Source organism: Pyrus communis, chromosome 5, assembly GCF_041283825.1.
Source record: "Pyrus communis isolate YQ-2024b chromosome 5, ASM4128382v1, whole genome shotgun sequence".
NCBI classification, from domain to species: domain Eukaryota; kingdom Viridiplantae; phylum Streptophyta; class Magnoliopsida; order Rosales; family Rosaceae; genus Pyrus; species Pyrus communis.
In genome coordinates, this window is record NC_142569.1 from 4,544,951 (window position 1) to 4,572,066 (window position 27,116).

The window sequence follows — 27,116 nt, forward strand, 5'->3', positions numbered from 1 at the left end:
TGAGAATCGTGGTCTTGCGGCGAGCCCTCGAGAACTTGCACCGTTTCATGTTTTCTTTGACAGAATAGGATTATCTCCTGTCTTTTTTCCTTACCATTCTCTTATTTTCTATTTAAACGGTTACGATAAAGTTACGTCAACATCTTCTATTAATTTTTTATAATAAGAGAAAGACAAAATAGATAATGTGAAAAGAGGAGATGGAAGGGGATAGAAAGAGGAGGGGAGAGAATTCTACTCCTTCTTTGACAGCCTTCGAGCACTCGTGATTTTATTTATTTGTTTATCCCTGAAATACAAATTCTTTCTTTAACAAATTATGGGCTTAATCTTACAATGAATTAGTAATAATGTGATATAAATTTATTTTTGACGAGAATCGAACCTAAAATCTTTCAATTACAAGTAAAAAAAAAAAAAAAAACATTAGATTGGAATACTAAGTAACATTGTTCCCTCACACAAATTAAACATTGATATAAACTATTCAATACGTACAAACTGCACAAAGTTCACATTCATGCTTCCCATTTTCTTCCTAAAAAGTACCTAAAAATGCCACTAGCCTTGACTTTAATCTATTAATCATTTGGAAAATTGGGTATAAAGAGGTGTTATCTTCTGTATCTTTCCTTTTTGTTTTATTTTTTTACATTTTTCGTCTCTCCACCAATTCGCTATCTTCATTCTCTTGATTTTTTCTCTCACTTCTCTTCCTTTTTATCTCATCCAATCTTCTTCATTATTCTCTTTCCTTCAATCATCTCTTACTTTCTTTCCTACCCTCTCCTCTTTCTCCCTATCCTGCGACCCTTTCTTTTTAGATCTCTTTGTTTAGTTTAAGTCGTAAGATTTAAATTTTTTAAATCTCAAACCAATCACGTTTTTTAATCTTAACGAAAATTGTTTTTAAGAAATGTTTTGAGAAATGATAAAAAAAATTCAAATAGGATACCAAACAGGCCTTAAATGACTGAAACAAGAGCATTGCATAAGGACAAGACGGAAAATGTGAAAATCATTACTCAAACTCAAAAAATATTTATTCAAGAGTAATGCAAAGGAGACTAAATTTTGGAAACTAAAGGATATGTAAGTTGATGATTGGTTTATTACTTAAACGTTGATAGACGTGTTCATTTCTATTGGTGACACATTATTTAATTTGCAAAGTTAGTCTCTAAATTTAGTCTCCCTAACATTACTCTTTATTTAAAGAAACTGTTATTATTGACATACTAAAATTTCATCCTATAGTTCAAATTTATAAAATATACAAGAAAAATAGTTGTATAGAGAGAAAGGTAAGATTACATTTGTTCATTGTCAATATCAAGTTATTAACATTCTTATCTAAACCGGTTTAATCGTGACTCGTGTTGTTCTTGTACAGACCTATTTAATAAGCAAGCCATGTCAAAACATTTCATTTATTTGACAACTTAAGCATAGCATGATCCATGGTAGAGGTGGGTAAATAGGTATAAGAACCGCATGTCGGAGTGGGTACGGGCTAGTTCTTAATTTTAAAAAGGTGAAACCAGGAGGGGGCGGGGTAGGCCTTTGTAATTTTCGGTTCGGGGCGATTCCCGAAGTATAAGAACCGCAGGTACCTGGACCGCCCCGTTTATAATTGAAATGGATGGACGAGATTGAAAAAATCATATCTCCATCCAATCTTAACTGTTAATTTTAGGTTTCCTCGTCCTCGACCTCGACTCTGTCACTCGATTCTGTTTCCCACAGTCTCACTCTAAAGCCAGTTCCTTGTCGGCAACCCAATCGACAATTGTTGGCCCTGCGAAGACTGGAGCAACAACCTAATCTCACCAGTCACCTCTTTAAAGTCTCACTAGTCACTACAACCAGAAACCAAATGTCTATATCTAACCCCTTCAAGTTTTTAAAGCGGTGTTGTTGTCAAGACCATCGTTATCACCGTCACCAACCATGTCGTCGTCGTCAAAGAAGATCACCCTCAAGAGCTCGGATGGAAAGTCTTTCGAGGTCGAGGAGGCTGTGGCACTGGAGTTGCACCCCATCAAGCACATCATAGAGGACAATTACACTGATAAAGACATGTTGACGCCGCCAAGCCCGACAAAAAGATCTTCGAGGACAATCTCAAGGCCTGAGATCAGAATTTGGTTTGATTATAAGGTTTCAGAATCTAGGGATTCAGATGGGTTAGGGTTTTTTTTTAATTTGGGGATTGGGGTCAATTATGTTGTTTTAGGGCCTAAGGTTACTGATTTAGGGGTTTTCTATTATGGTGGATTGAATTTGAATGGCAAGCAAGTATTGGGTGGTGTCTTTACCGATTCAAAACTCAACGTCGTCTCTATGAACCTCTAAAGGTACTTCTGCCGTTTCATTTTTCTTCTGCAATTTTATTTCTTTAGCAATTCAATTTTTTTTTCTTTTTCTATTTGGGTATTCATTGGATTTGATCGATGTGAAGCTAATTTGAGGTGAATGATTACTGATATGGAGAGTTGGCAGTGGAGATGGGCAGTTGCAGGCCTCTTCGTGTTCGATTTCGAGCGGCTCAGCCACGGGTGGTGGTGGGAGTTGCTCTTCTAGTTTGGGACACAGTTTGGACTCAACCTCAAGGACTAGTGCTGAAGCATCTGTCGCCATTGCATGAAGCGGCTGCTCAAAACCACAACAAGGAAACTCGGCAAGAAGATGACTGCAACGAGGATGTCCGACAAGAAGGTGGTGGTTTGGTTCCCAGAAGGAACGAAAGAGTTAAAGAAGAAGAGAAAAAAAAACACCAAGGATCCGTGGACCCAGCCCGTTTGTAACGGGCCACTTCGGTTTGATTTCTATAAAGAAATATGATGTACCCAGCCCAGCCTGGCCCATTTGTTTTAAACTCCAGTCTGGTTCCTTCAAAATTCGGTCCAGCCCGGCTCGTGCCCAGCCCTAATCCATGGTAAAACTCTATTCGGTTTCGGGCATATTATTAAAATAAATTTAATTTAAATGATTAAATAATTGAAAATACAAAGCTAAAAGTTGGGGTTTTGCCCTACCATAGGAGATGGTCTTGATGGGCCTATTGTTACCAACTATGTAAATAACCGAAGCCAAAATTTCTAGTATGAACAGGGAAAAAAGCCCAGTGTGTTAGCTGAATTATTAAATTATGGCCCAACATAATTCACTGACCAAAATCATACTGAACCGGAACCGGATCTCAAACAAAAAACCGGAAAGAAAGGCGAGAGACCTGAGCTCCTGTGCAGAAGAAGCAGCAGCAGATAGCAGCAAAATCAATGGCGTCGTCGTCAGCTCTTCGAGAGCTTCAGCGCGAATTGGAGGCCAAAGCTAACGATCTCAGCAAAATCCAAAAGGGCAAGTCATATATACATATATGTGTGTATACAGCTGCACTTGAATCTGTAAAACCCTAACGTACCACTTTTGCTCTTTCAGATATTTCAAAGAATCACCAAGTGAGGAAGAAGTACACTATCCAGCTCGGCGAGAACGAGCTCGTCCTCAAGGTCTCCTTCTTTCTCGATTGCGATTTCTCTATCTTCTGTTTGGTTACCGGGAAAACGAACTCAGCAAGCCCTAAATTCCATTGAAATAACAATTTTCTCATAACTTTTCAAGTGATTTTTATTCCGAGTTGATTACCGATATCTGAAATGTGTGAACTTTTCCTTTAATTGGAAGCAAATGGATTTTGTTGGGTTTTCGTAAGCTCGTGGTTAGTGGTTTAGTTTTTGATCTAATGGTGACGTGACTGCTTGTGTTTATAGGAATTGGATCTTCTTAGCGAAGATGCCAATGTGTTCAAGTTGATCGGTCCGGTTCTTGTGAAGCAGGATTTGGCAGAGGCTAGGGCCAATGTGCGAAAGAGAATCGAATACATCTCCGCTGAATTGTATGCTTCTCTGTTTCGTTTATTTATGTATTTGTATTAGGGTTTATATTCTATCGTTGCAATTTTTTTCGCAGTTTAGGTTATCATTTTAGATATAAAGTTCGGGACTATTGTGTTAGGTTTGTTAAATTATCCTCAAAACCAATCATTTCAATGATGAGGCTTAGTAACAGAGTGTACTAGTCAAGAAAACTTGAAAGATGAAATGCACAAAAAATGTGATTTAACATGGATTTTGTGAGCATTTTCGAATTGTATGATAAAGGTGAGAGTTATGACCTCAACAAACAAATTTCATCTTAAGGGTTATTTTCTTCCCACCAGACAGGGAAGTACCGGGGTTCAATAGCATAGATAAAAATGCAGGGCTGCATTCTCAATCACCATATCCGTAAAAACACTGTTTTTGTAATTTGTAGCGATCGGTTTTCTCACCATAAAACAAGACAGAGTTTTCACAAAATGATGTCTCTGGGTCTGTGTTCATTGGAACAAGTAATTTCCAAATTCTTGGGGAAGGATAGTCATTATTTAATACGAGGATGTTCAATGTATTCATGCCCACTGTCTCCGTCTGAGTAACTGTGGGCCGAAGTCGTATCCAAAGAAACGTTATTATTTGGGTAAATTGCGAAAAAGGTAGAGGAATGAATAATGTTCTGTGACACTGTGCATTCTGTTCCTAGGCTTATCATGAGAAACCTGTGTGGGAATTATTAGATGGATCTTGGACCGGTAATCTGTTACATTTTCTGGTTTGCGATTTACCTTGTAATGGTACATGTGTGGCTAGGATATATATGTTTTCACAACTTTACATTTGGGTGTTTACATGGAAAACTGTGTACAGTTTCTCCTATTTCTTCATACCGTTGTCTTAATTACCATCATACTCGTGTTTAATTTGTTGCAAAACTATATTTCTTATGCGCAACAGGAAACGGCTGGATGCTACCCTTCAAGATTTGGAAGAGAAGCAAAATAGCAAGAAAGAGACGGTTTGTATTCTTCCTTTTTCAGTGCACCTGCTCTCTTATATTGCCAGAGTTGTTCATATTGTCCCTGGTCTTGATTCAGTCTTGATAATATATTTATAGCATTTGAAGAATTTATTAGAGCTATACGCGTTTAACTGTAGCGTCTTGTAGCACCAATGTTATGACAACGACACTAAGTCATCAACACGGAAATGATATCAACATTTAGTAACTATAGATAACATATTTCAGGAAGAATACAATAGAATTGTTGCCTTGGTTTGTGCCGCTACTTTTACCTTCTCACGATGAACTTGAATAGGGCGTACTCTGCAAAGGGTCATAACTACACAATTTTACCATTTTAACCAATCTCGGTATATAACTCAATACTAATTGTTTCCGGTGGATATGATGTTTTGCAGATTTTAAAATTACAACAGAGGGCTCAAGCACTCCAGGCTGGAAAAGCGAAGGCGTAATCTGTTTCCGTAGTTGTGTTCTCTTGGTGAGAAGTAATGTATTCTACGAGTTTCTGTTGACGATTGGATGTAGGTTTTTTTCGTTCTTGTTTGCTCAACGATGCAGTGCCGATTGGAAATGGTTTTTGTCACTCTAGTTGTGGTACGATGTTAGCGTATTTTGTTCTCGTTTGGTTTATCCGTATCACATGTACCTTTGGCATTTAGTTTTCCCTTCGGTATGATTGTAAACCTATGAAAGAATGAAAATACAAGAATTTCTAATTACGAAGATCAATTCTGTGTGTGCATTTGTGTTCTCTAATATCACTTGTGTTTCATTTGGTTTAGCGTTTAGGATTCTGGTAGATCGTGGATTGGAACTACAAATTGAAATAAGAATTCATTAACTGAAAATTTATTTGGTAACTATTGTTAATTTTCAGTTTTAAAAAATAAAAATAAAAATAAAAATTGAAAAATTAAAAACAAAATTATTATCAAACGGTGTTTAGACTTCGTTTATGAAATACACGTCAATTATTTCATATATATATATATATATATATAGCCACCAATTTGGGTTTCGAGAGATTATTAGGGTAGAAAATCTTTTTCTTTTTTTTTTTTTCGGTAAAAGTTATTAAAATGGTAGTAGTGGGCAACCACTTTGAGCCGAGTCACTTTTTTTTACTGAACTCTCCTGAAGAGGTTTTTTTTACAAGTGGATGATCAAACCCTTGACCTCCCTAAGACCATCTCCAATGGTGGCTTATAACCTAAATTTTCCCCTCCCCCCCTTCTGACATCCCACATCGCCCAGGGGAGTGATCCTTATATGTATATTCTCATCTCTACCTAGCACAAGGCCTTTTGGGAGCTCACTGGCTTTGAGTTCCATTGGAACTCCGAGGTTAAGCGAGTAGCGCACGAGAGCATTCCTAGGATGGGTGACTCATTGGGAAGTTCTCGTGTGAGTTTCCAGAAACAAAACCGTGAGGGTGTGCTGGGGGCCCAAAGCGGACGATATCGTGCTACGATGGTGGAGTGGGCGGGGGAAGTGATCTGCCCCGGGCTGGGATGTGACACCCCCCTCCCCCCCAAAAAAAAAACCACTCTAACCCAAAACCTAAACCAAACCTAAAACTTAAAATGATGGCAAATACCGATCACAAATTTAGCCCGCAAATTGAAGTGGGACCCACGAATGAGAGTGAAAAGTTGGCTGTGAAACCCACACCCCAAAACCCAATCTCCTTAACGCGCCTCACGCGCCACAATCATTCCAGCTGAAGGCCCACCGATGTGGGTTGTCCCCCTCTGCTGTCAGCCTTACTATAGCCCAACGGCTACTTTTCTTCATCCAACGGTCCAGGTTCAATTTTTTTTTTAAAGTTTTATATTTATATATTTATTGAATCCAACGGCTTAGATTGAATATAATCAAATCTAACGGTAAAAAAAAAAGATCTAACGGTCCAGGTTCAAATTATTTTTTTAAAGTTTTATATTTATATATTTATTGAATTCAACGGCTTAGATCGAATATAATCAAATCTAAAGGTAAAAAAAAATATCTAACGGTCCAAATTTAAATCCAACGACTAAAATAATTTAAAAAAATTATTTAACTTAAAATTCAACCAAAAACTCTAGAAATACCTATGTATTTGTTCAAACCTCAACACAAAACTCACTTTTCTCCTACAATTCTTCCAATTTTTCTTTATACCATTTCTTCTTATTGTCTTTTTTTTTTTTTTTTTTTTTTATTTAATTAATTAATTAATTTTTTTTTAAGTTTATGTGGTTTATCATGATTTTCATGTATTGCTTTAGTGATTTTTCAAAATTTATCGGAATTTAAATATTTTTAGGTTAAAATGTTCATAAAATTAATTTAGGCTAGTCTACATAATTTTTTTTTTTTTTTAAAAAAAAGTTAATTTAAAAAAAATTAACCTTAATTCATTATTTGATAATCTGGGCTAAAATTTTAGGCCAGAAGGGTTGAAGTAGAAAAACTGTTTCTGGGCTAAATATTTTTAGATTTTAGGTCACCATTGGAGATGGTCCAAGAATGATACTCAAAAGAACCGCCCAACTTATGGCCTAACCAGCTTTTATCCACTAGACCAAAGCCCATTGGGTACTAGAAAATCTTTCCTTGAAATAGGGTTTCAGCACAACTTGGAATTGGATGGATTTTAATGTCTAGAACTTAGGAATCAAAAGTTTTGAACCGCACAAATTTAATCCGAAGCCTAAAGTCCAATTTTTACAGCGCTAGCGGGGCGAGCAGGTGATAGCCTATGATTGATGTATTTAATGCCGCAGAAGAAGTTTCGAGAAAATGAAATAAGACTACGGCGAGTCACTTCTGTCCCCATAATTTATTCAAGAAGACAAAACCTGCCGTATGTGATTCACGAGGTCTCGTCATAAAAGCATGTTGAGAAGGAGTGCATTGAAGGATTAGTTTAGCCAGGAGGATATTCTCCGAATTCTCTTGAGGATCCTGATTTTTAAATTGTGTTCCTTTATCATATGTTGTGTGATCAGTTTTATCATATACTATTTATATTTAATTTAGAGAAGTGTTATTGATACTCCAAAAATCTTATTCTACACTCCTTATAAGTGTATTTTTGTTTTCTAATATAGAAAATTTGGAGTGTAGAATGAGATTTTTGGAGTGCTAATAACAATTCCCTTAATTTAAAATAAAAATATTTTAATAATTTCTGATCGTGCAATTTATGATGAACTTATACAATTTGAAAATACCCAAGATCCTTACAAAGAGGATTCGGAAAGGATCTTCATTCTTAGTTTACTTAGAGAGGAGCAAATGAGGAAAAAAGAAATGTCATGATTCATGGGAGACTTATCGAAATAAATTGGCTTATTTTTAGTTATGCTCCTTAAAATTCAATTTAATTTCATTTTGTTTTCTGAAATTAAAAACTCACTATTTTATTTTATAAAATTCAAAGTTCGCTTCACTCTACCCCTTAAAACTCAATTTTAATCATATTTTGCCCCTTGAAACTTGAAGTTCGTCTTTGTAAAACTAAATATTCGCTCTACATTGCCTTAAATCTGTTAAATTTTTATGCAGATTTGACTTGGATGAGCCAGGCCAATCATTTTTTTTTTCATCCCTTCAATTACTTTTAAACTTAATATTCTCTAATTGTTAAATGTTAACGCATAAGAGATTTAAAATCAAATTTATTACGCATGTGGCATAGTCTTATTGGGTGTTGGGTCTCACATATATTTTAAGAGGGCGAAGAGAGAGTCTACAAGTCAAAGTGGAACAAATTTTGAGTTTCAGGGAGTAAAGTAGTGACTTTTAAGTTACAGGAGTAAAGTGAGATCAAAATCGAGTTCCAGAAAGCATAGCTAAAAATAAGCCACATAAGTTTTTGAAAACCTCTTATTTATTTGAACGGTGACGGACTTCTTTACCCAGAAATTCATTATGCACTAGTCTCTGGTTTTAAATTCTTTTATTTATAGGAGTTTTAATGAAAAGTCCACGGTACTGTTCACTTTAACGAAAAACCATATTTTTACACTAAAAAGTCAAACTTGGTATTATTCACTTTACACTTTATTTTATCCTTATCGTTAAAACTCAAAGTTTTCAAATCTTTTTCATTAGTTTTCCTTTTATTTATTAACCGATGCAATTTCACAATTTATACATTTTGTTGCATTAACATTTGTGTTGGCGCTAGTGGTGTGTGAAGATAAGAAAATGAATTAGAATTAAGATAAATTAACAGTTTGATCCCTTAAACCAAGTAATAAAAAAAACGCCGTCATTAGTAATAGATATTAAATTTGACAATTGCAATAGTGTACCATGACTTTGTAGAAGTGTCAATAATTCATTAGAAATAGAAAAACAGACAAAAATGGAGGCAGTCTATATAATTTCCATGCCACAATGATCACATTCAAGATATCAGAATTGGCCATTTTCAATCATGCTCAAGTTTAACGTGAATCTTATGGGTATGTCTAGACGCCTCAAGTCCCAACCCCCATGTTCATTCATGCACATAGTCCCAAACCCAAACAAATTAGCATGATGATAGTAATGTTCAACATGGTTTTATATTATATATATATATATAGAGTACAAACTCTCTCTCTCTCCCTCTCTCTCTCTCCAAGTCTCGAGGAATATGCAGGGAGTATGAGTCGCACTGCACTGTCTCTTTTGGGAAGGTTTGCCAATCTTGTCAAGGATCCACCACGACGTACGGCACGCATGCTTCTGATAAGCGACAAGACTGCGTTTTTTTCATGACGCATATACACGATGGAAACCCACTATATCTAGCCGATGAATCACGTGTATGTTGGTAAATAAGGTTTAGGGTTTAGGAATGCATTCTTTAGGGTTTTTTTTTTTCCCTTCTTGATATACACTTTAGGGGTTTTTTTAGTCAACAGTTGTTTAGGGTTTCCTTCGTGAAACGAGTTATTTGAGGAATAAAACATTCATGTCCTTCTTAGGATAATGACGTTTTTTCTTATTTTTAAAGAAACCAGCTAGTGACTTCACCATGACAGTTCAACTTTCCAGGAGAACGTTTTTCATTCCCATGTTTCGAAATGGTACCATAAAATACATTTTATTACCATTATCATGTTTCGTTAATGTAGTAATAGGAATTAAAATTTCTTGAATATTTTAATAATAGGATAAGACTAAGGGACTAACATTTTGATAAATATTTTTACGCTCTTTTTTAGTCATTAGTTTTACATCTAAGGGTCTTTACTAAGAGTAATGTAAAGGCTTTTGAACATTAAGTGACGTGGACTTAATATTATAAATAGAAATAAAACTAAAAGGAATCAATATTGGAAGAAGAATGAAGATCGAATGAACCGTAAGGGTTCGAACTTCAAAGTGAGGGGCAGGGCAAGAGACCTGAAACCTCCATTGCTTTGCCGCATATAGGTCTTCTCTTAGTTTTTTTTGTTTCGTCTTTTTCTGTAAAAAAAAAAAAAAAAAAACCTTCTTGATCTCTTTACTCTAGAAACCCAGGTGTTGTTGTTACTATTAATGGGGAGATGAGGAAAAAAATTGTTTTCCATACCCTACTTTATCACTCAAAGATACAAAGAACGAGGAATTAGGGTTTCATGTTTAGTTTTGTTTATCAAACAAAAAGATCGAGTGATAGCTTGATATGCTTTGTGTGCTTTTTAATTTTATATCAATAAAATCAAATCAACATGTGCCATGTAGCAAAGGCGCAGGACTTTCAACATTGTTTTGATTTTTTTTCTTCCTTTGAGTTTTATTCTAAGAGTTGATTCTTATTCATTTAACATAATTGTTTTTATTAATTATTATTCATGTCATCATCCACGTCACTTTAGGTTTAAAAATCTCAACATTACTCTTAATCAAGACCATTAGATGTTATAAAATCTAATGACTAAAAAAGAGTGTACAAATATGTGTCGAAGTATTTGTCCCTTGTCCTATTCCTTCAATAACATCCTTCTTAAAAGAAAGAATAAAATATCAAAAAAGTATAAAACAAAATTGCAGTATTGCAATGAATGTTTTCCCAAGTGAGGGGAAAAGCAAACCCAAAGATCCCCAAATTAAGCTTTTAAAGTCACCCCTTCATGGGAGTATCATAACCATGAACCAGGATTAGCAGTCCCATAATTGTACTTCCCAATATCAAACCCATTCCCGATCGAGTCTCTAGCCAATCCGCGAACCAAACGGGAAAACCTCCAAGGATTCAATGTAACAAGGAATATGACTGATGATTGTTAGATGCATGGTGCTTGGTGAGACTGAAACAAAGCAAGCAGCTGCTAGCCTGCTAGGGTGATATGCCTACGTACTGACACGACAGATTGTCCATCCTTCAGGGCACTAACAAAGGTTCTAGTTTCTTCTCAACTAATTCGATGGGGATTAGTGCGCGCGCGCGCACACACGCATATATATGTTTATGTGTATATGGAGCAGGTGCAGAAGCACTTCAGTATTATTCTTTTATCTGCATTCTGCATCGTCAAAATTAGAGTAAGTCCGGAGAATTGCTGTCACTTGACAAGATGATGAATAGAGGGCATAATTTAACCGAGTGAAAGACTTGATTCTGCTAGATCAAATGGTTGTATATTGTTATTTTTTTATACAAATAGTCGTTTAAAAGTACTTTTCAAATGAACTTTAAGTTTACTTTTGATTAATTAATTACTTTTAGGTAATTATGATCAGTTTGTTCAATGTCATTCATGAGTAATATGCAGAACAAACCAAGAAAGTCCCTTAATGTATTCAGTTTTTTGGCCAGTTATCTCGTCATCTGGTGTAATTTTTAACACATCATCAACCCTCGCATGCATTATTCTCTGCAAACGAACACAGAAACAAATGGTAATAATATATAGCAGCAGCGCCACACTACTAGAAAAACTGAGTATAATACATGATTCGATCCGTGTCCACTGATTACCAATATACCCAAACGATCGAACCCGTGGCTTTTGCTACGGTGAATGAGACTGTGAGAGCACTCAACTTTCCCCAACCCATCTTTCACATAAATATCGCGATTCACTGAAGATATTGAGATTCTAATATAGTTGATTGCTTTGTTTTGGTTTCGTCTACACATGCTAGAAAACAGGCTTACTCAACTATATAACAACTCCGCCAAAGCATCTTCTATATGTAAAATGTCAACTTCAATTCCTTAGTTAACAAAGCATGCATATCTGCATAGTTCTCAAACTAAAAAAAGCGCAATTTCAAAGTCTAAACTCAAAATGCCATTCCAAAGCTCTCCGGGCGGCTGCCAAAAACATTCCCTTTTAATACACATATCCACCTCAAACATGCCATTTTCTTCCCTTCTATCTATTGAGCTTCCTAATCATGTCCATTCGGCACTATCCCTTTACGGTTTTTTATTATCCTCAGTAACTAGTATATATATGGGGGCGGATCCATGAAACCATTTTTTTTACACAACTTTTGACACACGCTTTTGTGGAGCTCACTCTGTAATGTATTTTAACGATCCGAACCATCTCGCTCTATAATGTATTCAATCAATCCAAACTATTCATCGCTTAGAACATCATTCATAGATCATCATTGCAAAAAAATAGACAAATCCAAAACCATTAAGACATTTATTTGTAGTGAATAAAACTTACGAATACAATTCTACAAAGAAACCCTTTAATCCAACAGTGATCATATGGTGTTTCATATTTGGATGATTTTTGGTATACATAATCTTAAGATCTTTGGGTGAAGAGCCCTAAAAGATAAACGGTTCGAATCGTTTCGAAATGAGTGCGATAAAAATGTGTGTCAGAGCTTGTGTAGTAAAAATAGTGTTACGGATATATATCCTACCCAATGGGATAAGTAGATAAGTACGAAATCCCAGCTATTAAGAACTAAAATGTGGACCATGAAATGATAAGGTTCTCTCACTAGAGATCAATTTAGTTGAGTGACAAAGAAGCCACGCTTAAAAGGGTACGTACAATATGCAAGTTGAACTGGCCGTGATCATGCATATTGTACGTACTAAATATTGATCAGTTTGCTGCTGTTCGGTCCCCGATAGCGTCCTGATCAATTATTAATTAACTAGTTAATGGGATGCGATGGCCAATCACTTTAAGTGGTGAGGAACATATTCTACACCATTTTCACTACAAGATGCTAGTAGCTTCCAACAACTCTACAACTCTTCATTCCATGCATGCATGCATACATACATATCTATTCATGGAACTAATCATTTAGTTTTGGGATATAGCAATCCTCTATGTACAACTCTATCCCCCTACCTAGTTAGTTGACTGCACGATAAAGCTAATGTGATCAATGAGGGGGATTCAATGAAGTTGACAAGCAATATTGAGAAGAGAAGAGTGGAACACAGAATTTCAAGTGTAGAACTAAATGTTCTTAACTATTTGAATTACAAGTTACTAAAATAAAGATTACACGTTTGAAATTGAAAAAGAAGTTTACTTTCAAGATATGTGGTAAGAAAAAAAAAAAATATAATGGAGGATATGATTATAAGATGGAAAGATAACAAGTTAATTAGGTTGAAAGAGGAGAAATTACTATGGTTTGACCTTTGGTCTCGTTTACTTAGATTTTTGCGTGATGATGACTACTAATTCGGTATTCTTAGTTAGTACACCAAAAAGTAACTAAATTGGGGATGAGTTTGGGAGGGGTATCATGAACCTTTGATAGGGAGTGATATCTGACCCAAATTTGGAAAGACATGCTCTATGAATTAAGAAAGCTAGGGTTATGACCCTATGAATTAGGATCTCGCTTTTATTCTCCAAACTAAAGCAAAAAGCTAGCTATTCTTTTCTTTAGAGTGCCTAAGACTATCTCCGACTCAAGGGTGCGAAAGTCCAAAATTTTGCAACGTACTTTTAACTATTTATCTATACGTATAAGGTTAATCAGGTTCTTCCTCTACAGATAAAAGACCTATAGTTCCAATCCCCGAAATACACCTATTGAAGAAAAAATAGGCTCAAAATTCGATTTTTTTTCCATCCCTAAGTTGAAGATGATTTTTTGTTTGAAGTGCATAAAGAAAGGAACTTGATCCGTTCCGTAGGCATCTTAAACTAATTAATTCATTTAATAATTTATGGACAACTTAGGATATTACAACTCTATGCAATGCAAACAAAACCGGAAATTATTCCTTTCATAAGTTCCAAACGTTTAGGTATTTGATCTAATCAATCTACATTGGTGTTCTAGTCATCATGCATGCATGCACCATTTTCAAGAATGCAATCATATCCACAATGAAGACTTAGATTCTCTTTAAATGTAGATAACGATGATGGCTAGCTGCTGATTATGATTTGGACGATCCACACACAGCAACTTCAACGGAGGGGTGATCATTAAATAAATATAATCTCAACTGTCTATTAAGACTTGAATTATCTTGTTTAATGATTAAAATTTACAGTCTGACAACATAATGTTAAGTAATGTGAAAAAGCATATATTGAGCATTTTATGAAAATAAATTAAAATTTATATTAAATAGTTTTACTTCTAATTACACCGAGATATTTTGTGATAAAACCTCAAACCTATTTGATTACACATGTAGTTGAGGAATAAGTAAACCGATAGTCCATCTCTGTAAAATCTTGACATGATGGAGCGGGTTATTTACATGGGCCCTAATTACTGAACTTATTTAAGTCTTCGGTACGTGGTATTCACGTGCTAGGGCTAAAATTAAATAATTGATGTGGAACTTAACTATTGTGCCGACCTGTACGTCTATGAAATCTTAACACATAAAATGTGTAAATTGTAAGACAAATACTCTTCACAACAGAACAATTTGTTTGTATAAACATCATAATTAACCAACATTCAGCACTATTAGTTAATTAGCACATTAATTAGGCACCTAATCAGGAGTAATGCTGGAAAGTTCAACAACACCACTTTTTCAAGGAGATGACCCTTCCTTTTAACATGTGCATTTTGGACCACCTTAATTTGCCTACCATTTTGGCCATTGCCCATGGTCTCCCAACCATCACGGGAATACCTACTTCTTTTTCTTTTTTTGCTTTCTTTTTATTCATTTCATTTATTTATTCAACTCCAAGTGCTTCATGGTCCATGAAGAGTGCATGTGTGGTACCAAAAAGTTCAAACTTGTTATGTGATATGGTCACATGACACTTTTAATTTCTTCATTTAGCATGCATAAACCACCTAAAGGTAATTCATCATTAATTTAACTAATGCTTCTATTTTGTTACAATAGAAGAAAACCGAACCCTTAACCTAGCTAAATTTGCTAGAGCTTACTCTAATATATAATTTTATATGTGATATGGTCACATGGCACTTTTAGTTTCTTCATTTGGCATGCATAAACCACCCATAAGTATTGCATCATTAGTTTAACCATTGCTTCTATTTTATTACAATAAAAGAAAACCAAACCCTTAATATAGTTGAATTCTAACTTATTTTTCTACTCTTACAGTCTGAATTAACCCTAGAGCTTACTCTAATATATAGAGTTACTTGGGTGTTAGGATTGTCTTCCTTAACTTTATCACACGTCACATGGTGTTTTGAAATTTTTAGCACAATCCGCCTAAATAATTGATCAGGAGGTTCAATGAGGAAAGAAGCATACATATGTACATCCAAACCCGCAGTCCTTTTCAATAAGGCTTTCCCAAGAAAAAAGGATGTCCAATGAGGAGAGAGAGTCCTATAATTGCAGATGAAAATTGCTGGACATAGTCCCTAACAATGGAAAAGGATCCTCGCCGGATCCATTTTTTGAGGATCCTGAGGATTCCGTGATCGTGACGGTTCATCATATATCGTGCGGTCAGAAATAATTTCAAAATTTAAAATTTAAAATTAAATATAAATAGTACCTAATGAAAACTAACTGCACAATGTACGATGAATGATCACGATCATAGAATTCCCAAGAAAATGATCCGACGAGAATTCTTTTCCACTAACAATGGAAGAGTGGTAGGGTTTCTGCCTAATCATGCTCAAACACGCACGCGGTGCACGTGCCTTAACGTTGACATTGCCCTTCCAACCCTCTGCAAGGTTTGGCAAACACACCAGGTGGGCTTTCATGCCTACTAATCACATCAGCATTAACCCAAATGACACAGATTATACTTCTTGTGTATTTGTCTAATTATCGCTTAATTGTTTGCTTAAGCTGGTGATTAAAGGTCATCTTTAGAGAAGTAATGACGTACACAACTCTTAGAAAATGAGAAATGATTTTCTAATGAAACATTCCAATCTTTCATATTCCGTTCTATAGTTATTCTGTCATAGCAAATTCAACCTCTTCCTAACATTTTGATGAACTTAATTTTCTCAACTTTTTGAGGGTATGATCCACCATTCATCATAATGCAATGACTATTATTATCACCACTTTACCATGACCATTTCCTCCATCCACACCGCCACTACTGTTATTGCCATGAGCATCATCGTCATTCCTACTATGACCACCACCGACACTACCATCACCATGATTGCCACCTTTGCCACCATCATCACCACCCTATTACCCCCACCATCCTTACTCCTCCACCACCCAAACATCACCCCGCCACCACAATCACCACCTCTGCTATTATCACAGTCACCAAAACCACCAATTTTGATGTCATCTTCTTTGCCAAATATCATTATGTGACACTTCCACCTCCATCTTTCCCACCACAACTTCAATAAATGAAAACTAATTTTTTTTTTTTTAAAATCCACAAAATTCTAAAATAATTTAGTATTAAAGTCTCTAAAATTATGCATAATTCTATCATTTAACTCTTTTATCTTCCCCCAAAGTTCATCATTAAAAGTTTATGGAGTTCTATGAAGTTTATAATAATCAATAAAAATATACTAAATCCATGAATGCTTATCACCTCAAAAATTCAGAAAAAAAATCTATAATTCCTAAAACACTACACCCCTAGCTTTGGAAAAGAGATGAGGGCTAATTAGAGGAATACTTTATCATGCTTTCCAGGATAAAAACAAAGCCAATATCCCATATGCCACATCGGGAATCAAATGTCATGCAATAAGATTTCATGGAGCCAGCAAATCTGCGTTGCATGATTGGAAGTTTCCAGATGGGAAATTACCATTCCAGATTAACCGATCCTGACCATCCATTTTTATTTAGTTAATGGATTAAGCCTTAATCATCTGTATGAACGTGCAGACCACAAACATAAAACAATTAGTCGGTAAAACCCTGTAGTGGTGAAAAAGGTCGGGCCATGCAACTACAAACGGGTCAAAACGATACACCAAAGGTAGTGTACATGGCACCAATCCATTTCACGCTTTTATGGTTCTGATTGAGCTTCGTATACAAACAATCTCACTCTTAGCCTGCCTTTTACTTTTGTATATGAAGGGAGCTGAATAATCATGATCTAGTTAAAAAGCAAAATCGAGTTTTTCTTTGTTGGATTGTGTAACCACCTCTCTAAAAAAATTCTTATTGGTCCACGTAGCAACTATTAATTGAGATAAACCAGAATCAGCATTTCCGAGAAAAAACTTACGTGAGATTGTTCCTTTTTAGTAGTAGTGCAAAGTGACTGCATATCATCAAATTCAAACACATGTTATTTTTTAACTAGATTTTTTTTCTGCAACTTTGTATTGTCACGTGGCAGGAACAGTCTCACAAGAGTTTTCTCTCATTTCTAATAGTTTGAAATGAAAAAAGGCACCAATGTCACAAGTTGCTGAAAACCCAAATGAAATCTGTCCTAGCCGAGCAACTACTCTTAGAGCATATCTTCACATGCATCAATGATGGATTTCCCACCACCCCCACTTTTACTCAACAAGAACCTCCATTACCATCTTCTCTGCTTCTCACTCACTCCAGAACATATCTGCAGCTCCAACAGCATTACACAAATCAAACTTCTCGTCTGCCACTTCCCCTGTCTCATCTCAACGTGTTCGTTTTGTGTTCGTCTCTCTCTTCCATCCGTACATTTCTTGTTCAAACAAGATGTATAGTTTTCTTCTCTCTTTTTCCCTACTCCCTTTTCCATCCGAAACCAGCACGAGCCACCTGCCTGCACACAGCTTAAACTTCCAGCATATTCTTTTTAAAGCAGATCGGTCACAAGTGTGAAAGTCGAAACTAAACTACCCGAAAAGCAACAGGGGAAGCTGCGGCTATTATTAATACCCTTTTCTCACAAGACTTTAACCAACCTGAAAAATCTAGTTAGCAAAAACCGCTTTACTCGAACACAGAAGAAAATGACATTTTCGTACGCGAAAAACTTCTTCCGGAGGTTCTGTATTGATGAATACCAAATGGACACTGTTGCTCAGAGCAGCTTCTTCTCTACTGATCTTCTGCCTTCCCTTGGTGCCAGAATCAACCAATCTACTAAGCTCCGGAAATACATTATATCGCCGTATAATCCTCGTTATAGGTGATGATCATCCTTCATATTGCCACACTATATACTTCTCCAATTCTAATACTAAGCAAGATGCTTATTTTTCAGGACGTGGGAGATGGTACTTGTTCTTCTAGTCATCTACTCTGCGTGGATTTGCCCGTTCGAGTTTGCATTTCTCCCTTACGAGCAGGATGCTCTTTTCGTCGTTGACAACATTGTCAACGGCTTCTTTGGCATTGACATCATTCTCACTTTCTTTGTTGCCTATCTCGACAGCCGTTCTTACCTTCTTGTTGACAATCCAAAGCAAATCGCAAGGAGGTGCGTAAAGGGCTTCATTCTGGTTCGAAACAACTAACATATATTACATGTTTTAATTTCTCTGCAAGAAATAACCCTTTTTTTCTATCATACAATACAACCAAACAGGTACTTATCAACCTGGTTTCTTTTCGACGTGTGTTCCACTGCACCATTTCAGTCTATAAGCCTCCTCTTCACAAATCGCGGCAGCGAACTTGGGTTTAAGGTACTCAACATGCTCCGCCTCTGGCGCCTCAGACGAGTCAGCTACCTCTTTGCAAGGTTCCATCTTCCCTTGCGTTTGTTTTTTCTCCGAACTTTCCAATTGACATAAAACTACCGATAGTTTTCTGCTTTCCTACAAAATACACAAAACACTTAACAAACCGTTTTCTGCTTTCCTTCAGACTTGAGAAGGACATCCGATTCAACTACTTCTGGATTCGCTGCACGAAGCTCATTTTTGTAAGCCCCGAAAAACCCCATAAGTGCATCACAATTCTCGTCATTTTTCTCTTCACCATTTTAAACTCGGTGGCATCAAAACTTGTCCTCTGTCAAATTTCAGGTAACCCTTTTTGCAGTGCACTGCGCCGGATGCATCAACTATCTGATAGCAGACCGGTATCCTGACCCGAAAAGAACCTGGATCGGTGCAGTGTATCCGGATTTCAAACAAGACACTCTCTGGAACAGATACGTTACTTCAATATACTGGTCCATCACAACACTAACAACCACTGGCTATGGAGATTTGCATGCTGAGAACCCTAGAGAGATGCTGTTTGATATTTTCTACATGCTCTTCAACTTGGGACTGAATTCTTACCTCATAGGAAACATGACAAATCTTGTAGTTCATTGGACCAGCAGAACCAGAATCTTTGTAAGTTTTAGTCCTCCTCCTTCCAGCTCTTAGTTTTTAGTACTGCAAATAAATAAATCAGCAGCTTCTGGGGTAGGTTCTACTTCTGAAATGACTAGAACAAACCCCCAGTCACAATCAAAGTTTTAAAAAAAGGTCCCATGGCCATATATTACTTGCAAAAGACATGGAAAGGTTTCCTTTGTATGCTCTCTTGCTACCCCACATTTTGAAAGTGTTTCTTCAAACCCTAACCCAACTCACAAAAAATATGTGCTACGAGAGGTTATATGTCCCCAACCCCCATGGGACAAATACACAGATCTAGTTTTTATATAACACTCAAACTGAAGAAAAAATCTTGAGTGTTATCGGTGATATACACTCATGTAAGTGTCTCAGCTGACTCTATTCCTTCGAGAGGGACATAGTTCCTATCCCACTCATCGGTTTATCTTATTATTGATCGACATAACTCACTGAAATCTTTCCACCGTGGTTGGGTAGGACCCGGACAGCTAGTGGATCAACCGTGAGTTGTTCAACCGAGAAACATGAGACACCGGCGATAAGACAAAATCTCTCTGCGTGGACACAAAACCCTAATAGTTTTTACCCATAATATACCACAGATTAATTGTTGTTTTCTTTGGTGTTTGATAGAGGGACACAGTGAGAGCTGCAACAGAATTTGCAGCAAGAAATGACTTGCCCCCAAGGATTCAGGACCAAATGCTCTCACATATATGCCTCAAGTTCAAGACAGAAGGACTGAAGCAGCAAGAGACCTTAAATGGTCTCCCAAAAGCCCTTCGTTCTAGCATTGCCCAACATCTCTTCTTCCCCGTCATTCAAAAAATCTACCTCTTTCAAGGAGTTTCTCATGAATTCCTCTTTCAATTGGTAAAATCATCACATTAACTTGTTATCGTTCACACCACACCGAGTAACGTTATTCAGATACTAAGCACATTGCTAACACTCTCACTAATAGAAGTGGGTCTCAGTGATAGGGCACACCTCTATTAGGTAGTTTGTCGACAGTGTGTGTCCAAATAGCATTATTGTTGCTCACAAGATGCTAAAACTATGTGTTCTCTTCTTAAGGTTTCAGAAATAGATGCAGAGTATTTTCCGCCCAAGGAAGACGTAATTCTGCAAAACGAGGCTCCGACCGATCTATACATACTGGTTTCCGGTGCGGCGGTGAGCCAGCTTAACTCTTACCGCTTGCATAATCTCCTAACGTTCTTAAAAATGCTTTCCAAACTAAGGTTCATTTGGAAAAATTTATGGTTGCAGGATCTGGTGTCCAATATTGATGGGCAAGATCAAGTAAGTCACACATGCACATGTATACAGACCCTTTCAAAAAGGGGATCCCGTTTTGCGGGATGTGAGAGTCCGGTTGACCCGAAATACATACTCGGTCGATTGGCTCTGACATCCCGCAAAGGGCAAACCTGGTCCTGATTATAAACATTTCAATACCGTGTGAGATTGGAGAACATATAGGACGAAATATCCGACTTCACACTCTTAAACAGGTTATAGGAAAGGCTACTGCGGGGGATACTTTGGGGGAAATCGGAGTATTATGTCATAGGCCGCAGCCTTTCACCGCTCGGACAACCGAACTTTCCCAAATATTACGACTCCGCAGAAGTTCACTCATGACCACTATACAAGCAAACAAGGATGATGAGCAGATTATCATGAACAACATTTTTCTGGTACCGAAACAAAATTGTTTACGGAAAAATGTACATGCGGTCATGCACACCACCCTTCTCTTCCAAAGACTGATATTCTGTATTCTACTTTACAGAAACTGAAGGAACAAGAAGGGTTGGGCTGTGAATATCCACATACCGAAGGCTGCTGTTCTTGTGCGGGGTGCAAAGACAACTCGCATCAAGAACCATCAATGCAGGAAGCAAGGAATGATTTGTTTACAGGTTCAGAGACTATAGAAAAGAGCGAAATAGGCAAAGCTGATATTTCAACTAGATGTGCAATGGATGTCAGCACGATGGCTGAGGATGGCCAGATGGCTCTTCACACTGCTGTTTGCCAGGGAGATTTGGAAATGGTCAAAATTTTGGTCGAAGGAGGAGCAAATGTAAACAAACCAGATGCCAGAGGATGGACACCGAAAGATCTGGCACAACAGCAGGGAAACAAGAGCATAACTGACCTCTTACGAAGATATGAGAATAGGAGAATAGCCGAACATAGAATAGAGTTTATTGAACTGGAAACATCTGAAATCACCAGGAATTGTAAAGGAAATTCCAAAAGACACGAGGGTGCCCAATTTTCCCACTCTCACCGGAAAGAAGTGCCAATGAAGTGCTACCCGAGCAATTCTAGCCCAGATAGAGAAGGGATGAGATCAATCAACAATAGAGTAACTATCCACATGCATTTTCAGAATGGAACTGCGTCGGAAAGGCAACTTGCGAAGTTAATAATCCTACCTGATTCGATCGAAGAGCTGCTCAGAGTTGCCAGTAAGCTTTCTTTTTCTCACCTCAAAACACGCGTTTAGACAAACCTGAATTATAAGTTCTTATAAATTAGATAATATTCGACAAAGGTAAGACAAAATTGAATGTCAAAAACATACCTTGAGCAGGATCAGCATACACTTTTCATAAACGGCATAGCTTTGTCTTCACACTTTATGACATTGCAGGTGAGAAGTTTGGAGGACACAAACCTACAAAAGTTGTGAACGCAGAGAATGCAGAAATAGATGACATAAGTGTTGTTCGAGATGGTGATCACCTGTTTCTTCTCCATAACGACTGAAATACTATGAATTCTGATGTGACTTGATCTCATTAAAATACAACTATGTAGATGCAAAGATAGCTTGTAACTTTTAGGCAATGTATAATAAGAGAGTAACATGTAACTAAAACCAGTAATACTACTGGAAAAGTGCAAGAGTCAATTACAGAATATGGCTCTTAATACTTTCGATGGGTAAAACCCCGTCAGGTAATTAATCAAAATTCTAAAATAGCAAGAACTACAAATTAAAATCTTCTCATTATCTGGTTTACCCCTAGTACAGGGACATCCAGGTCTTGTATCTTTATCACGTAGAAGAATCCCCGATGAATTGCACGAGAAAATAAACAAACTAAGCCACCTCTAAAACTGCAACCACGGTATTGACTGTTTTCTGGAATCAGATGTACTCTCTAAATATGTATGAAACACCAGGGAGTCTCAAGAAAGCATCCATGTTTGTGCCTGCTACCGTATAATTTGTCCATACTGTCCTTCTTTTGAATTGATGCTTTAATGCAACATAGTTTTATCCCATCTTAGCAGTGCCTTCAATTGGAATAGGATGAGCTTCTGTGTTAAAAACAAACTTATCCAATGGAATAACAGAACTATCTCCAAACAGCAAGTACAAGTACTTCAGAGTCTCGCCCAAAAAGAACGTCTCCATCTTGTCTCTTTTATGAGGAGGAACTGAAGTTACATCATCCAAAGAACTGTATCCACCAGTATCAACCCTGGTATATTTCTCAAATGCTTCAAAAATCTGCCAGCCCCATTCACGATATCTGCAATGTGCAAGTACGTAAGTGAAAGTGCTCCAGAAGGGGTTATGACTTATCCCCTACGCATGTGTTCTTCATGGGGATTTGAAATGGATTGGTACATAAGAAAGAAAGTAAAAGCATACTTTGGATCTTCTGTGATGCGGTACAAGAAAAACAATGATTCCACTGTTTCAGGACGCAAGAGATTATGACGATCAGCAGGCTTGATGATTATGTCATTCATATATTCAGAACTCTTGTTACCACCATCAAGACCTCCTTCAGAAAATTCCTGCTTTGATAAGAGTTGTCAAGTCCACCGGGACAATATAGATAATATAAAGTTGAAAAAAAACCAAAAAACATGATAATAAGTTCATGGATCTCTTCCCAAACAACTCAAAACCGATCCAAAACTAACCTTTGTATGGAAATAAGCAATTTCTGGAGCAAGACCAGTAGAGGTTACTGAATACATTTCAAAGCATGTTTTAGCCAGATCTTCTGCAAGTTTCAAATTTTCTAGGTCCTCAAAGTTAAGCATATTATTTTTCATCGCTTCTTCCTTGGTAAGGCCTTTTGTGGCCCCGAGTGCAAGAGTGCCAGGCAAGAAACATACCTGCAAAAGGCAGTACAAAATGTTACATTAAGACCCATTTTCAAAAGAGCAAGGATGCTGATCATCATTCTAGTGACAGGTAAGTGCTTTTCCAGGTACCACAAAAAGCTAAACATACATGAATGTTGTGGTTGTGCAAAATACTTACAACTGGAAAGAATATAAAGCTAAATATTAACAATCAATTTTACATTAAATAAGTTAGAAGGTTTCACATAGCAGGATGAGGACAGAGGTTGCCATCACAATTTTCAGTGGACTGTTTCCTGATAATAATGCTAATTGCTTTCTCTCACATAATCCCAACCCGAATCCTTAAACAACAACAGCAACAACAAAGCCTTGTCCCACTATGTGGGGTCGGCTGTATGAATTGCTTTCTCTCATCAAGCTAGACGTCAAAACTTTGATTAAGTAAATTCAATGCCACCTACACGTCACTGTCCTATGTGGGGCAACATGATGTCCAACTAGTCAACCTTTTCCTTCTCTGACTTGAAAAAACTTATAAGCTATCTAAATGCCAAAGATTTTGTGAAGTATAACATACCAGGTGGTCCATTTTGGAACTAAAAGAACTATCAGCTCCGAAGGGCAATTCCCCTACAAAAACCAATCCATTGGGGATTGATTTCTGAACAAGACGGTGTCTGACACCCTTCATTGCTTCCTCGTACATATCACGGAGATACGTAAAATTACTTTCCCGATTTTTCTGAAGCCAAATTTTCAGCAGGTATTCATAGTAGCTGTCACCACGAGATCCCAGTCTTATATTTTCTCCAGCAAATTCACCAGTGCTAGGGCTGCAGACAGTATAGACAACATTAACAAAAAAATAGATATTAAACTAATAAACAAGGAGAAAATCAAGACGAAACATGGGAGACGCCAACTCCCAAACAAATTTTGCTAAAAAATAGAAACTGAAAGATAACACACACTCTCAACTCACAAGAACAAATAAATACATTTGTTTGTCAGGAAAACGAATAATAATTCAAAATATCCACCAAAAGTTGTATCCATGAGACCTAGGGCACTACTAGAATCAGTAATCTTTCAGCACCCTCCTCGATAAGAATACTCATATTATAAGTGTTTAGACACATGGACCACCATTGTCCAAAAAAGGAAGATGAAAGGATAACTTTTACTGCTTAAGTTATTACATATATAGGCTACATGGAATCAACCAGGTGAGCAATTCTCATAAAAGAACAAAGAAGTACACTCTTACATATGTTTCATTCTTCATTAAGCAATAGGGGGGCCTTTTCATATTCCCAGCTCTACATTTTAATTTCTAAGACCCAACTATATAAATGTTTCAATCAACCTACATATCATACAATAATATAATGCATGCAATAAATAATCATCATCCAAGAAAAATACAAAATTACAAATCATTTTCTGCAGCGCTAATGACACAGAAAGGCACTCCTCAGTACAAGGGCAATGTCAACACGATGCTAGACTTATGAACAAGAATTAAGAAATTGAAAAGAATAATGATGTAAGTATTAGTATAATATTTCAGACTCATACCTTATAAATATGGGTATCAGTCCTTCCACCTTAGGTAGAGTCCTTATGTGTTCCAAGACCTTCATAGATTCCACAGTGTACTTTGGATCACCAGAAACTGAACTTAGATAATTGAACTCAAGCTGCAAAGTAGAGACTTCTGAAGTACTACTAAGACCATCAGGAGCTGGATGCGCTGAAGGTTCTCGAAGAACAATATCACCAAAAGGAATAGCAGTTGGACTGGAAGTAAAGCCAGTTAGTAGACGATCAGCCAAGTTCTTAGCAGTTTCTAGATAAACAACTGGCTTAGGTCCTTTATGTGTAGGGTCCATCCCATTTTCCACAGAACTCAGATGATATGCACTTAAAAGACCACCCAAAACACGTATTGTAGTTTCAAATAAATTGACTTGTCCTGCCTGATTAATCTTATTTGAAAGGTGTGTTTCAATCCATAATCCAGCTTCAGAAACAACTTCGTCAGCACCCATTATCATCGCAGTGTCAAGAGCATCCACAATAGTTGCACCTAGACCACCTAACCCATCAACCCCCTGTTTGCTCACGGGCATCAACTCATCATAACCCATTGCATACTTTTTATATCCCGACCATGCATGAATAAACGCCTTCTTGACATTCTGTTGCCTAGCTATCCATTTCGGGTCAGAATTTAACTTCCTATGATCAAGACCAATGTTGCCACGACTACCTTTCTCGTCAGGCGGTAACTGAGGAGGAAGCCTCGGTGGTTTTCTGAAAATATTTCCAAACCTAATGCTGCCACTCTTAATGTGCTCCGTACCATTCTTACTACTTTTCACTAATCCATCAGTGGTGGAACTTGTATGTGTAAGCATGAGATACGCCACACCGAATATCATTAGTAAAAGTAGAAACTTTCCTGTACTACAACTCATGCAGTGATTCTTTACGTTACTGGTCTGTAAAGTTTGAGTTATCACCTGGGAAACAAGAAATAGAAACTTAATTGGTTTTACAGGATATTTAGAAAGCAAAAGAATTTACACCAGCCATATGAAAAATTGAGAAGATTATGATTCAATTGTGATTATATTCATAAATTTAGCTGTTAAATTCGTTGAAAATCGAAACTTGAAAACAGAGGAGCATCATACAATATTAATCCAGAATGCAAGAAAATTAAAATTTCAGCTCGATGAACAGACAATAAATTGAATCGATTTACAGAAGTAATCGCAATCGGAATCATGAATCGAAGTCAACGAAAGGGAGAAAATGGAAGAGATCTGAGGAATGGAAGACCTTGAAGAAGGAGCGATGGCGGAACTTAGCGTTGTCGTAGTGGACATCTCTCTTGGAGTAAGGTAGAGACTTGGACGACATGCTCGATCCGATCGTCGTCGTCGTCGTCGCCTCCGCCGCCTTAGGGTTCCGTTCTCAGTCCTCAGCTCCGCCTCTAATCGGAGGCTGAGAGGCACCGCGCGGCGAATTGGATCGAAATCCCGCCGGAATCTGATTTCGCGAGAAAATGAGTGAAAATGTTGGATTTTGGTTTTTGGAATCGTGAGAATTGGGCGCGCGGAATTGGATTCGCGGGAATGTTAGAATGGCGATTAGCGATCGTTCAGGAGTGAAAGCTCCTCCTCTCTCCAGTTTTTGAGAGAGAGAGAGAGAGAGAGAGTTATTGTTGACCGTTGGATGAACACGTCACGACGAGGACACGTCATGACGGGCAATTTCCATTGGACGTGCTCGGGACGTTGCGAGAGTTGACTCAGAAGTCCACCAAAAAATAAAAATAAATAATAATTCTTGACTATAAAACTAGATTCCAACAAATATAAAAATAAAAATAGCAAATAAATTTAAATAAT

At 37.1% G+C, this 27,116-nt stretch overlaps 3 protein-coding genes across 4 annotated transcripts; 2 read left to right on the plus strand and 1 right to left on the minus strand.

The window, feature by feature from the left end:
• Positions 1 to 3,179: 3,179 nt before the first annotated feature.
• LOC137726008 (prefoldin subunit 6) lies at positions 3,180 to 5,634 on the plus strand. The gene is made up of 5 exons (XM_068464858.2): positions 3,180 to 3,360; positions 3,442 to 3,512; positions 3,774 to 3,898; positions 4,836 to 4,896; positions 5,301 to 5,634. Exons 1-5 carry the CDS (start codon positions 3,282 to 3,284, stop codon positions 5,355 to 5,357), a joined length of 393 nt encoding a protein of 130 aa, XP_068320959.1. The 5' UTR covers positions 3,180 to 3,281; the 3' UTR covers positions 5,358 to 5,634.
• A 12,048-nt stretch (positions 5,635 to 17,682) lies between these two features.
• Positions 17,683 to 22,597, plus strand: LOC137725494 (potassium channel KAT1-like). Of its 2 annotated transcripts, XM_068464201.2 has the most exons (11): positions 17,683 to 18,401; positions 18,477 to 18,692; positions 18,801 to 18,956; positions 19,082 to 19,139; positions 19,243 to 19,560; positions 20,203 to 20,442; positions 20,647 to 20,745; positions 20,842 to 20,874; positions 21,087 to 21,272; positions 21,368 to 22,052; positions 22,238 to 22,597. In XM_068464201.2, the coding sequence occupies exons 1-11, from the start codon at positions 18,223 to 18,225 to the stop codon at positions 22,351 to 22,353; spliced, it is 2,286 nt and encodes a 761-aa protein (XP_068320302.2). In that variant the 5' UTR covers positions 17,683 to 18,222; the 3' UTR covers positions 22,354 to 22,597. The 2 variants fall into 2 exon arrangements, with proteins under 2 accessions (XP_068320302.2, XP_088549997.1); XM_088693871.1 differs by having other exon boundaries at positions 20,647 to 20,874.
• Positions 22,414 to 26,935, minus strand: LOC137725493 (mannosyl-oligosaccharide 1,2-alpha-mannosidase MNS3). The gene is made up of 6 exons (XM_068464200.2): positions 26,545 to 26,935; positions 25,276 to 26,222; positions 24,275 to 24,530; positions 23,527 to 23,724; positions 23,249 to 23,397; positions 22,414 to 23,126 (listed from the first exon to the last, which is right to left on the minus strand). The coding sequence occupies exons 1-6, from the start codon at positions 26,623 to 26,625 to the stop codon at positions 22,868 to 22,870; spliced, it is 1,890 nt and encodes a 629-aa protein (XP_068320301.2). The 5' UTR covers positions 26,626 to 26,935; the 3' UTR covers positions 22,414 to 22,867.
• Positions 26,936 to 27,116: the final 181 nt, after the last annotated feature.

Bases quoted from the DNA above. Each gene is read 5' to 3' on its own strand.
- LOC137726008 (XM_068464858.2), top strand. From the start codon at position 3,282: ATGGCGTCGTCGTCAGCTCTTCGAGAGCTTCAGCGCGAATTGGAGGCC. The intron at 3,513-3,773 runs GTCTCCTTCTTT...TTGTGTTTATAG, and splicing joins AGAACGAGCTCGTCCTCAAG to GAATTGGATCTTCTTAGCGA. The intron at 3,899-4,835 runs GTATGCTTCTCT...TATGCGCAACAG, and splicing joins GAATACATCTCCGCTGAATT to GAAACGGCTGGATGCTACCC.
- LOC137725494 (XM_088693871.1), top strand. From the start codon at position 18,223: ATGACATTTTCGTACGCGAAAAACTTCTTCCGGAGGTTCTGTATTGAT. The intron at 18,957-19,081 runs GTTCCATCTTCC...GCTTTCCTTCAG, and splicing joins GTCAGCTACCTCTTTGCAAG to ACTTGAGAAGGACATCCGAT. The intron at 21,273-21,367 runs GTACCGAAACAA...TCTACTTTACAG, and splicing joins TCATGAACAACATTTTTCTG to AAACTGAAGGAACAAGAAGG.
- LOC137725493 (XM_068464200.2), bottom strand. From the start codon at position 26,625: ATGTCGTCCAAGTCTCTACCTTACTCCAAGAGAGATGTCCACTACGAC. The intron at 26,223-26,544 runs GTCTTCCATTCC...CTTGTTTCCCAG, and splicing joins GCCATCGCTCCTTCTTCAAG to GTGATAACTCAAACTTTACA. The intron at 24,531-25,275 runs GTATGAGTCTGA...TACTGTCTGCAG, and splicing joins CTGATACCCATATTTATAAG to CCCTAGCACTGGTGAATTTG.